At 40.1% G+C, this 12,758-nt stretch overlaps 1 protein-coding gene across 3 annotated transcripts in view; it reads right to left on the bottom strand.

Annotated features, from left to right (window-relative positions):
- The window catches only part of Pik3c2a (phosphatidylinositol-4-phosphate 3-kinase catalytic subunit type 2 alpha), a 137,465-nt gene that overhangs the window by 13,092 nt on the left and 111,615 nt on the right, over nucleotides 1-12,758 (bottom strand). For all 3 annotated transcript variants that reach the window (XM_076563618.1, XM_006992972.4, XM_015986485.3), the window contains 7 exons: nucleotides 12,433-12,527; nucleotides 11,909-12,089; nucleotides 9,376-9,480; nucleotides 8,498-8,590; nucleotides 5,622-5,751; nucleotides 3,588-3,724; nucleotides 253-422 (listed from right to left, as the gene is read on the bottom strand). In XM_076563618.1, the coding sequence (XP_076419733.1) occupies nucleotides 253-422; nucleotides 3,588-3,724; nucleotides 5,622-5,751; nucleotides 8,498-8,590; nucleotides 9,376-9,480; nucleotides 11,909-12,089; nucleotides 12,433-12,527 (911 nt within the window). The remainder of the gene's footprint in view (nucleotides 1-252; nucleotides 423-3,587; nucleotides 3,725-5,621; nucleotides 5,752-8,497; nucleotides 8,591-9,375; nucleotides 9,481-11,908; nucleotides 12,090-12,432; nucleotides 12,528-12,758) is intronic.

The following is a 12,758-nucleotide window of genomic DNA, read 5'->3' on the forward strand; positions in this document are numbered from 1 at the left end:
GAAAATTTATATTCATTACCATTATACAAATGGAACCATTTCCAGCAGATACTACGAACTATATTAAATAGAATACATACCCATTGACTTCAACAGAGTGCCTGCACACTAGTTTTGTCTACTATGTGTAAGGTCATCTTTAGGGCCTTTTTCATTCCCAGTTATGTTCAAAGAGAGTCACAAGGCAAAGCACAGCAGGAGGACAAGTCCTAGGACATGTCCCTTTAGCGACAACAGTAACAACATTAGTACCTTTTGAAGCTACCAAACATTTGTGCATGGCCCAAAAACTTTCCAAAGTCAATGTGGAACATGTGTCCTGTGCTTCGAAGCATTATATTGTCATTGTGCCGATCACAAATGCCTAAAACATAGGTGGCTACACAGCATCCAGCACAAGAATAGATAAAGTTCTCGGAAGCCTACAATAAAGACATAAAATTATGTTAGAGAAAAACTGTCTCAAAGGAGGCAGAGTTTGCCTGTGTGCAGTAATAATTTATCACTTTGGGGGCAGGGGATAGGGTTTCACTATGTAGCCCTGGCTGTCCTGGAACTCTCTCTGTAGCCCATGCTGTCATCAAACTCCGAGATCCGCCACCTCTGTCCCGAGTGCTGGGATTAAAGGCATGCACCACCACATCAGGTTCAATTCATCACTCTTTAAAAACAGTATTTGCAGAGCTGGGTATGGTAGCTCACATCTATAATCCCAGCACTCAAGAAGTAGAGGCAGCCGGGTGGTGGTGGCACATGCCTTTAATCCCAGCACTCGGGAGGCAGAGCCAGGTGGATCTCTGTGAGTTCGAGGCCAGCCTGGGCTACCAAGTGAGTCCCAGGAAAGGTGCAAAGCTACACAGAGAAACCCTGTCTCGAAAAAACCAAAAAAAAAAGAAGTAGAGGCAGGCCTGGTGGTGGTAGCATACACCTTTAATCCCAGCACTCAGGAGGCAGAGGCAGGAGGATCTCTGTGAGTTTGAGGCCAGCCTGGGCTACAGAGTGAGTTCCAGGAAAGGCGCCAAAGCTACACAGAGAAACCCTGTCTCAAAAAAAAAAAAAAAAAAAAAAAAAGGCAGAGGCAGGAGGACTGCTATGAGTTCCAGGCCAGTTAGAATGAGATCCTTTCCCAAAAACCCAAGGACAAAAAATTTCAAAGGCATAAAAAACAAAAATTGCAAACTTCCCTTAAACAGCATCAGCATACCCACTGAGCCATGGAAATAAAAGCCAGCTTTTTCATATTTCAAAAGCTAAATACCCTTCTAAAGGGTAACTACTACTGCATCTCTCTTGATTCTGTCTTTCACTAGGTATGGATCCTACCAGTCTCTATTTAAGAGTATAAGCTGGGCGATGGTGGCACACACCTTTAATTCCAGCACTCGGGAGGCAGAAGCACTTGGATCTTTAATTCAAGGCCAGCCTAGTCTACACAGAGAAATCCTGTCCTGAAAAACAACAACAAAGTATGAATAGCTCATGACCAGCTTTTAAGTATCCTGTGTGTAGAGGAGGGTATCATGGGGACAAAAATTAATCTTGTGCTTGCCTAGTATGCACAAAATTCTAGGTTCAATCCCTAGCAAAGAAAACATAATTTTTTGTTTTATTTTTATTTTTTGAGACAAGGTTTCTCTGTGTACCCCTGTCCTGGAACTCACTCTGTAGACCAGTCCTGCCTAGAACTCAAGAGATCCACCGGCCTCTGCTCCCCAAGTGCTGAAAAACATACTTTTTAATATATCAAATTAATTTTCCTCTCTAATAGTATAGAGAACATATGTAAAGAAAGTCAGCTTGGAGCTGCAGAGATGACTCAGCAGTTACAAGTAATTGTTAAAGTTTTTTCTGATTCCAAGCATCAGGTGGTTCCCAACTGCCTGTAGCCCCAGCTACAAGAGATGTGACACTCTCTTCTGTCCTCCAGAGGTACATGAGGGCACATACAAACCATACACACAGATATTAGGCTTGCCATTCCTGGGGATTACTAGCATAACAAAGAAGGACACAGAGTATGTAAGATGCACATACTATTTTAAAGCCTGTCCATTGATTCTCAAAATACTGTAATTATTTTCTTCTTTTTCAGACAGAGTCTATATTCCAGTCAAATTAATAATCCTCCTGTCTCAACCTTTAAGACTGGGACTGCAGGTTTGTACTACAATGCTAATACAAGCAAAATACTGGGTTTCCTTTCTTTTCTTTCTTTTTTTTTTTAAGACAGGGTTTCTTTGTGTAACATCCCTAGCTGTCCTGGAACTAGCTCTGTAGACTAGGCCAGCTTTGAATTCACAGATATCCACCTGCCTCTGCCTCCTGAGTGCTGGGATTAAAGGCGTGCGCCACTTCCACCTGGCCCCAATACTAGATTTCTTTCTTTCTTTTTTTTTTTTGTAAGATTTATTTATTTATTATGTATATAGTACTCTGTTTGCATGTATGCCTGCATGTATGCCTGCAGGCCAGAAAGGGTGCCAGATCTCATTACATATGGTTGTGAGCCACCATGTGGTTGCTGGGAATTGAACTCAGGACCTCTGGAAGAACAGCCAGTGCTCTTAACCGCTGAGCTATCACTCTAGCCCCAAATACTAGATTTCTAAGTGGCACAATTCTTTGGTCTTTGTGATTAATTTTATTTTACAATTCTCCAGAAACCATTGCCAATAATGATAATAGCAAAATGTTTATATAATACTTAACACCAACCTCTGTCTTTATGCAACTACTTATTTAAAAGCCCCACCACAAATCAGTAACTTAGGTATTAAGATTAATGCTATCTTATAGACAAGTGAAACTAAGATACAGCAAGACTTCAGTGTTTGTCAAGATCATGTAATTTCAGAGGTAGCAAAGCCAGAATCCAACACAGGCAATAGACTCTACTGCACTAAAATCCTCCTTAGTCAAATGCAAAGAAGGTGCTTAATGCACACTGTTCAACAATCATTTGGATTTCATCAGAAATCACAAGTAAATAGTAAAATGAATAAACATTGTCTTCTGCCATACTGCTTCCCAAGACTACAAAATATTAAAAAACGGCAACAGACATGGTTGCCTTTACTCCCAGCACTAGGGAGGCAGAAGCAAGCAGAACTTTGTGAGTTCAAGCGAAGCCTGGTCTACATAGTGAGTTCTAGGACAACAGGGACTATGTAGAGAGAACTTGTCAAAAAGAAATTCTCTTGCTTTTCCTTCACAAGTCAACAAACAGGACAGCACTTTAATATCTATAAAAATGACACATTGTTGGCACCTAAATTAGGCATCTAAATGACATTAAAACTGGGGTCTTTTCAAACAGAGAGCACAAAGGAGCAGAGGACAGGGAAGAGAGGAGGGAACAACAGAAGCAAAGTGGTTTGAAAAATGCCGTATCAAAGCATGACTCTTCACCAGCTGCTAAAAACAGGAACTGAAACTAAACGAAGCTGGAGTCTTCTTAGATTACCATTCAGAGTAATCATGGTCTTTCTTAAGCCATATTAACACCATAGCAGGTCTTGAGAGAAGTAGTAACAGTTTTCATAATATATTTTGACAAAGTTCTTCAGAATAAAAAAAATGCTGATCACCTTTTCATATTCTTCTTCAGAAGGATTGTATTTCCTCAGCCACTCGGCTAGTGGTTTATCTTTAAAGGATCCTGTCACACCATATTCCACTTGGATTTTCCTGAGGGTATCTGAAGCAGGAACTAGCTCCACCATGCCTTTAACAAACAAAATATCAAACTGTGTGAAAGTGTGTTCCCAAAGTAAATCTCTAAAATATTTATAGCTTTCAGTCCTTGAAATTAGACACCAAATATGGCAAGCCATGATGAAAAATGTGAGCAACCAAAATTGTTACTTTATTTTTTAAAAGCACCCAAGGGCTGGAGAGATGGCTTAGCAGTTTAGAATACTGGCTTCTCTTCCAGAGGAACCCGATTCAAATCCCAGCACTCACATGGTAGCTAGCCCACAACTATCTTTAACCTCAGTGGAAGGAGATCTGATGCCCCCTTCTGGCATGCGCAGGTACCAAACACTAAATAGTGCACAAACATACATGCTAGCAAAGCACCCATATACATAAATTAAGTAAAATAAAAGTAATGCCGGGTGGTGGTGGCACACACCTTTAATCCTAACACTGGGAGGCAGAGGCAGGTGGATCTCTGTGAGTTCCAGGCAAGCCTGGTCTACAAAGTTCTAGTACAGAGCTACATAGAGAAACCCTGTCTTGAAAAACCAAAACCAAACAAGAACACTGATGGTGTCATTTATGAACATGTAAAATGAATCAAATAATGAATGGTTATCAGTCATTATTTCAAAAACTTATCAATTGAGGGCTGAGGTGGCTCAGTGGGTAAGTGTTCATGCTAGCCTGACAACTTGGTTTCAATCCCTAGAACTCAGAGGAGAACTGACTCCTTAAAGTTGTCCTCTGACCTCCATACACATGTGCCTACCCCATCCAACACACACAAATAGCAAAGTAAAACTGAAAAATTTATCAACTGAGTAACAAAATAAAAATCTACTCTCATAGAAAAAGAAAACCTCATTATCACTATTTATTCTAAGGAAATGATGTTAGGAATCTACTGTGCTCCAGCTGCATGACCATACATGCACAGTTCAGGAGCCAGACAAGGGGTCTTGTGTCTTACATCATCAGTGTGTTCTGGTGATCAAGTATCGCAGTGTGGTCACGCAGTCTGCACATGCATGGCGTGGCTCTATAAGCCCACCTGTACCTTAAAGAGCCATGACTCAGACCCTACCCTCTCTCTCTGTTCTGTTCTGTCTCCCCAAGGCCTGGTTCTTCTCCCCAACCCCTCTTCCTCCTAATAAAGCTCTGCTACTAGGTGGTTGTGGCCATGCCCCCGGACCTTTTCTCTCGGTAACCAGCACTGCCACCAGCGCTGCTTATCATTCTTTTAAATGAACTTAAAGTTGGCTTTAAAGTCCTTATTGGGTCAATTAATCTACACTTCTTAGCCGGGCGGTGGTGGCGCACGCCTTTAATCCCAGCACTCGGGAGGCAGAGGCAGGCGGATCTCTGTGAGTTCGAGGCCAGCCGGGGCTACCAAGTGAGTTCCAGGAAAGGCGCAAAGCTACACAGAGAAACCCTGTCTCGAAAAACCAAAAAAAAAAAAAAAAAATCTACACTTCTTGTTACTACAAAGTGTTTATTATGACTACCTACTGAGCTGTTTTCTTAGTAATTCTATTAAATGCTTTGTAGTTGTTTTTTGTTTTTTGGGGACAGAATTTCTCTGTGTAGCCCTGGCTGTTTTGGAACTCACTCTGTAGTCCAGGCTGTCCTTGAACTCATTCTGTAGACCAGGCTATCCTTGAACTCACAGAGATCCACCTGCCTCTGCCTCCCAAGTGCTGGGATTAAAACCATGTGCCACCACTGCCCATTGCTTTGTAGTTGCTTTTAAAAGGATTTGATCATAAATAATCCAATCAACAAATAATACTAGATGTATATAAATGAGACCCCAGTAAGCCTGCACCAGGACCTGTAAGTATACAACCAAAAGTAAGTTCAACAATAAGCTACTTTCATGAGACAAAAGCAAGATATCAAGACCCCACTAACAGACCTACCTCGATCTCGGCCAGTTGACAGGCATTTGAATATCACCATCCTTAGATCCAGTCCCTCTTTAAGCCAGATTTTATCCATAATCTTTATCATCTGTAAAGCTAACATATCTTGCCGAAGATCTTCACCAACCTTGAAATCAAGGAAATAAAAATGGTAGCTTTCCCCAAGCACTTGTTACATGCTGTAAGATCTGAGGGGTGTTTGGAAGGCCATGCACAGAGAGAAGGGATTTTCAGAGTGCACTGTACTCTTCTCTGGTGTGCTAGAGAAACTTACTTAAAACGCTTTTGGTTTCCATTTCATGAAGAGTACATTTTAATTCATTTTGAGATGCTGGGGACTGAGTCCTTGGCCATGTGTACACCAGGCAAGCACTCTACCACTGAGCTGCACTCTGCTCAACAGTATGTTTAAAAAGCTGAATTTTAATCGGAGTGGTGGTGTTGCACACCTTTAATCCCAGCACTTGGGAGGCAGAGGCAAGTGGACCTCAGTGAGTTCAAGGCTACCCTGGTCTACAAAGTTGAGTTCCAGGACAGCCAGGACTGTTACACAGAGAAAATCTGTCTCGAAAAAACAAGGAAGAAAAAAAAGTTGAATTTTAGAGTATGTAAAATACCTTTAATTAAAAAATAAAATGAAGCCAGGTGGTGGTGACACATGCCTTTGATCCTAGCACTCGGGAAGTAGAGGCACTGGAATCTCTGAGGCGGTCTACAGAGCAAGTTCCAGGACAGCCAGTGCTACACAGACAAACCTTGTCTCAAAAAACAAACCAAACCAAAAAGGCAATCACAGGGATCTGTGATAATTTGTTTCTTGACTGTCTCAATGCTAATATTCTGCCTACAATGTTACATTACAGTTATATAAGAGGTCAACAAGAACCTCTAGGTAATTTCTTATAATTGTCTATAAATCAACAATCATTTCAATATAAAAGGTCACTTAAAAATATTAGTCCTTTTGGGGCTGGAGAGATGACACAGAGGTTAAGATCACTTGATGCTCTTGCAGAGGACCTAGATTCAGTTTCCAGCACCTATACATGGTGTCTCACAAGTCCCTAACTCCAGTTCCGAAGATCCTATGCCTTCTTTTGATCTCCGAGGGCACCAGCATGTACACACATTCAGACAAACATTCATACATACACAATAAATAAATCTAAATATTAGTCCTTCCCAAATGAATAAGTCTAACTGGAATGTCAGCAAATGTTCATTTTCTCTTTAAAACTGGATTACATAATTTATTTTTATCTTATTGTTATTATCTTTTGAGACAGGGTCTCATTATACAGCCCTGGTTAGCCTGAAACTGGCTATATTGACTAGGTTGGCCCTGAACTCAAAAGATCCTTCTGCCCTTGCCTCTAGAATGCTGGGATTAAACACATATACCACCACACCTGGCTGAGGTACAGTTTTAACACAATGATAAATATATTTTTGAGGTAAGCCAAAAAAATTATGAAAAGGATTTAGAAAGATTTACCTTAACAAATATTGAGACAACTTATAAAATGCCTATCATTAAAATAGATTTTTTTTTTTTTTGGTTTTCTGAGACACAGTTTCTCTGTGTAGCTTTTTCAGCCTATCCTGGAACTGGATAGGCCTTGAACTCACAGAGATCCACCTGCTTCTGCCTCCCAAGTGCTGGGATTAAAGGTATGTGCCATCACCACCCAGCAAAATAGATGATATTGTTTTAAGAAAAGGCACAAATATCAGTAAAACAAACAGAAATTTGTATCTATCAAAGAAGGTTCAATTTAAGCTATCTTTATGAACCTCCAATTAATCAACTTAATGAATTAACCAGAACTCTCCAGTCTTTCTTCAAGGTTTACACATTATGATCACAACTCACAAAATTTCAACAGGTAATAGATTATTTTCTAATACTCCAGTCCTTGTGCATCACATAGGTAATCTGTTTCTAAAAATCAATAGTCAGGTATGGTGGCATCCCCTATGATCCCAGCAAATAGAAAATATGACAGGATGATCCAGGGTTCAAGGCCAGCCAGGACTATACTGAGACATGCTGTCTCACACAAACAATCCCCTAAGTAATGTCACTCTATGGTTTTGCAGCTTGGCAAACCTAGGGATGCCTGCCTGTTGTGACCAGGTTGGCCAAGGGCTGCAGTTGTCCCCAGCCCTATCTGGGAAGATTTTATGCCAGTAATAATTTTACAGAACTACTCAAATTGTTCCTGTTGGTCTATTTTTTATTAGGGTCTCACAGTCAATGTTGACCTAGAACTTATGGTCTTCCTGAGCATTGAATTACAGGTGTGTACCACTATCTTAAATATTACTGATTCAACTTCAATATTGAATAAATGTTTAATAAATTCGAATAAAGAATTTTTAAGCTGTCTTTTTCCCCCAGTGACCTAATTGGACACATGGTGCAAATACATAGTATAGCCCCAGGTTATTTGGGAAAAACAAGAAGGAGAAGGATCCTTTGAGCCCAGGTCTTTAACTAGGCAATACAGAGAAATCACAATTAAAAATCAAAAACAAGGGGCTGGAGAGATGGCTCAGTGGTTAAGAGCACCGCCTGCTCTTCCAGAGGACCTGGGTTCAATTCCCAGCACCCACATGGCAGCTCACAACTGTCTGTAATGCACATAAAATAAAGTTTAAAAATAAAAAATAAAAAACAAAACCCAAGAAAAAGCCTAGAATGGTGGTGCACATGGGTACCTAACTGCAAGTTCAATACCTGGTCTACATAGCAAGTTTCAAGATGGTCAGGATAATATAGAGACCCTGTCTCAAAACCACACCAAACCAAACCAATCCCCCATGAAAGAACCCAAGAGACAAAACCCACAGAATACCTCTAGTCATCTTACCTTAAACATGACATTAATTTCTTCCCCCATAGGATCGGCATTCACCATTGTGACTTTCAGCGGCATAGCATTAGAACTGAAGAAAGAACATGACTGCAAACACAACACTGAGCATTAGAAAGGTTGACACCAACATGAAAAGTAAATTTTGAATTTACTGTCCCTGATATTTTTCCTTTTCATCTGTTGCTTTAAATTACAGCAAATTAAGCAATGGATGTTAATTTACATGATCTGTCAATAATATGGATATATAAATAGCTCTTGAAATTTAAACATGGTATATATCAGTAAAACAGCTACTCTATAAAGGCAGAAAAACAAAAAGTTAAAAACCTGGTGCAAAAGCCTTGAATACCTGCCTGAACTTCTAAGTATTCTGAATCTCTCAGGAGAACACAGTCGTGTGATACTCATCCTGATCTGGGACAGAGCTCCACTTTCACATATGTACTGGTGAAATTCATTACCTATGTAATTAAATACTAACACTTTAATAATCTCATGGCCTAGATCAAATCACATTTTATCTATTTATTTTTTGTGGGGTTGGTGACTGAACTCAGGGCCTAGCACATGCTAAACAAGTGCTCTACACAGAGCTACAAAATCTTACCTTAAAATAGTACATGCAAAAATCTAGTGTAAGACCATAACCCCAATTTAAGTGCACAAACAAAACCCAAAATAATAAAACAAAAACTTGACACTATGTCTTTCAGGAATACTGATTAGGTTAAAAATATGCTGAAAAACAGATCTAATGGCACCCTTTCCTAGTACTTACAAACTATAGGTCTCATCCTCACTAGCATTAAGGAACTCTTCTTCTCGTGCATGACTGTGATATTTATATGAACTTGAGAGTATTGTGTTACCTTAATATTTAATTCTTTTGCCACTAGACTTGGTTTGAGAGGAAGACGACAATTATTTCTCAGAAAAAAGGACTGTACTCGTTCCATACTCTTTTGGAGGACCACCTATGGAAGAGATTGCCTCTATAAGTACATCATGAAAATGAAGATCTATTCATTCTGAGTATGAATATATGTATGCAGGTACATACTCATGGAGGCCACAGGCCAATGGTTGTGGAGGACCACAGAGGCTCCCTAGTAAGGCCTTACTCAAGGTCAGAAAGTCTGAGCTTGCTTTGCCCCAGCAGGGCTGCATAATAGGAAGATTTGGCCAAGGGCATGGTTACCAGGTGTTTCGAAGGTCTACACTTGTTGGTACTTCATACCTTGACCTTGAGATGGGGATGTCTTTTTTTTTTTTTCTTCGAGTCAGGGTTTCTCTGCGTAGCTTTGCGCCTTTCCTGGAACTCACTTGGTAGCCCAGGCTGGCCTCGAACTCACAGAGATCTGCCTGGCTCTGCCTCCCGAGTGCTGGGATTAAAGGCGTGCGCCACCACCGCCCGGCAAGATGGGGACGTCTTTTGCTCTTCCCCTTGCTGATGTATAAAACGCCCATCATGATTAAACTTGGGGCAACTGGGTATTGACCCAGGATGCTCCCGAAGCTATCCTGTGTCTCTGTCTTTCTCACTGTCTCTGTCTATATTTCTATCTAATACTACCTCATTCCTCATTCCTCCCACCAAGAACCCATAGACAGGTCAGGACTGGCCTTCAACAAATGGTGGGTGTCTTTTGTAATCACTCTTCACTTTATTTTTCTGGACAGAGTCTCTCATTGAACCTGGAACTTAATGATTTGGCTCGGCTAGCTGGCCAGTGAGTCCCAGGGATCCTTTCATCTTTATTTCCCCAGCACTGAGATTTCAGGTGGGTACCACGAGGCTGCCTTTTTATGAGGGTACCGGCATCCAAACTCAAGCTTGTGCTGCAAGCTCTTTACTGACAACCATCTTCTAGCACTGAAGATCTGTTCTTAGAAAATTTCATCTATGTAGATGATATAATGTATCTTACTCATATCCATCTCCTCCTACATCCCCGAACACATGTCCCTCCCAACATCATGGACTCTCTTTTTTCCTGTATAACTCACAGAGTTCAATTAGGAACGCCCATATACACAAGGGTGTAGGGTCATTACCAGGTCATGGGAAACCTACCACTGGCCACCCCCTAATATCTACCCTTTATTTTATTTTTAAATATAGGGTCTCACTATATAGCTCTGGCTGTCCTGGAACTCACTCTGTAGACCAGGCTGGCCTCAAACTCACAGAGATCTGCCTGCCTCTCCCTCTCAAGTGCTGGGATTAAAGGCGTGCGCCATCATGCCTAGTGTGGCTTTTTAGAGAAAACAATCTAATGAAGTCATTATAGTTAAAAATGTATATAGCTCTTAACTCGACTATTTTGGCCATAGGAATATTCCATAAAGAAACTAAAGCAAGCCAGGAGCAGTGACATGTATCTACAGAGTGAGATACTAGGGTGATTGAAACAAGACTGCAAGATAACTCAGTAGTCTGAGACCAGCCTGGGCAACAAAGTAAGATTCCATCCTTTCAAAACATAAAAAGAAAGAAGCTGGGTGGCGGTGGCACATGCCTTTAATCCCAGCACTCGGGAGGCAGAGCCTGGCGGATCTCTGTGAGTTCGAGGCCAGCCTGGTCTACAGAGCGAGATCCAGGACAGGCACCAAAACTACATGGAGAAACCCTGTCTAGAAAAAAAAAACAAAAACAAAAAAAGAAGAAATGCTAGAAGACAGGTAAAGATGTGGGCAATAATGTTCACAGCAGCATTACTTGGGAAAGGAAAAATAAATAAACAATGTTCATGGAGGCTCATATATAATACTCTAAATACTTTGTGACATTATGTACCTATTGAATGTTAAGTGTAACTGTATGTGCTGACAAGAATTCTGCAAGATAAAGTAAAAAAAAAAGCCATTTTCAAAAACACAAAACATAACAAAAACAGGAACAATTTTTGAAAGAATTTAATAACATTTAAATAGAAAAACATTTTCCTTCTTTGTGTTCATGAATTGGAAGACAAGCTGAATTCAAAAATTAAGATATATTATTATGGCTAGGTGTGGTGGTGAACACTTTTAATCCAGCACTGGGAGGCAGAAGCAAGAGGATCTTTGTGAGTTGGAGACCAACTTGGTCTACCTAGTGAGTTCAAGGGTAGTTAGGGCTTTATGGAGACCCTGTCTGTTAAAAAAAAACCTAAATAATAAAATAAATGAATAAATAAATAAAATAAAGGTACATTATTACAATCATAATATTTTCAAAATTGATCTATAGATTCAACATAGTTCTTATCAAAATTCCAACTGCCCAAGGATAGTGGCAGACATCTGCAATCGCAGCACTCAGGAGGCTTAGGCAGGAGGATACAGAGGCCAACTGAGGTATGGAGAGAGATTTGTCTCAAAAACAAAACAACACTTGTGTTCTCTTTCATGGGTACATACCTGTCTGGTTGATCCACTAGCCTGTCTTACTTTTTCTGCTACTCCTCCTAAAAGTTGTACAAGTTTCATCTGCTTAGAAAGTTCTTCTCTGAGTCCTTTTCCTCCTACTGAGAGGAGAGCACCCAACACATGCTCATATCTGCTTCCAAACTGTGTATCATGCAAAGCATCCTTGAGAAGCCTAATGTAACAAAAATACTATGTCAGGCACTTCTGAGAACTAGATGAAGCTCCCTCAAAGATCAGCTTAACAAGTTCTATTTTGAATATCCAGAAAATTAAGTCATATAAGCAAGAAAAGTTTCATTAGTTATTGTAAGGCCATGATGTTCAAATATTGTTCAGTTTTATTAATTTTGGTTTTATTTCTAAAGACAAAAATTTCAGCTTTCTTAAAATAATAGATTCACTACACAACTGGCTACCCACAGCAAGTATCGTGAGCACACTGTTTATATTTAGCAATTATGTCAACTCTGTCAATATCTGCAAAAGAAAGGAGCCACTTAAAATTTAAATCTTACCAGTACAAACTGTGTGCTATCTGGATATTTCCCAATGCCCTGGACAGAAGGAAGCGCACTAGTGAACTATTCAAGTAAATCTCATATTTCAAAGCCTATGTGTAAGAGGAAATAAGAGTTACTAGCAGTCAAACCATACCAAACTGTTCAGATAAAAGCATCAAATATGCAGACTAAATACTACTCATTGGCGAAAAGATGATACTTAAAGAAATGAAATAGCTAGGTTTTATAGTCCAGTGGTAGAAAGCTTGCTTAGCAGAAGCAATGCCATTCCTTCAATCCACAGTACTGCAAATAAACAAATATTTTAAAAAAATACATTA

This window comes from Peromyscus maniculatus, chromosome 1, assembly GCF_049852395.1.
Source record: "Peromyscus maniculatus bairdii isolate BWxNUB_F1_BW_parent chromosome 1, HU_Pman_BW_mat_3.1, whole genome shotgun sequence".
Lineage (NCBI taxonomy): Eukaryota > Metazoa > Chordata > Mammalia > Rodentia > Cricetidae > Peromyscus > Peromyscus maniculatus.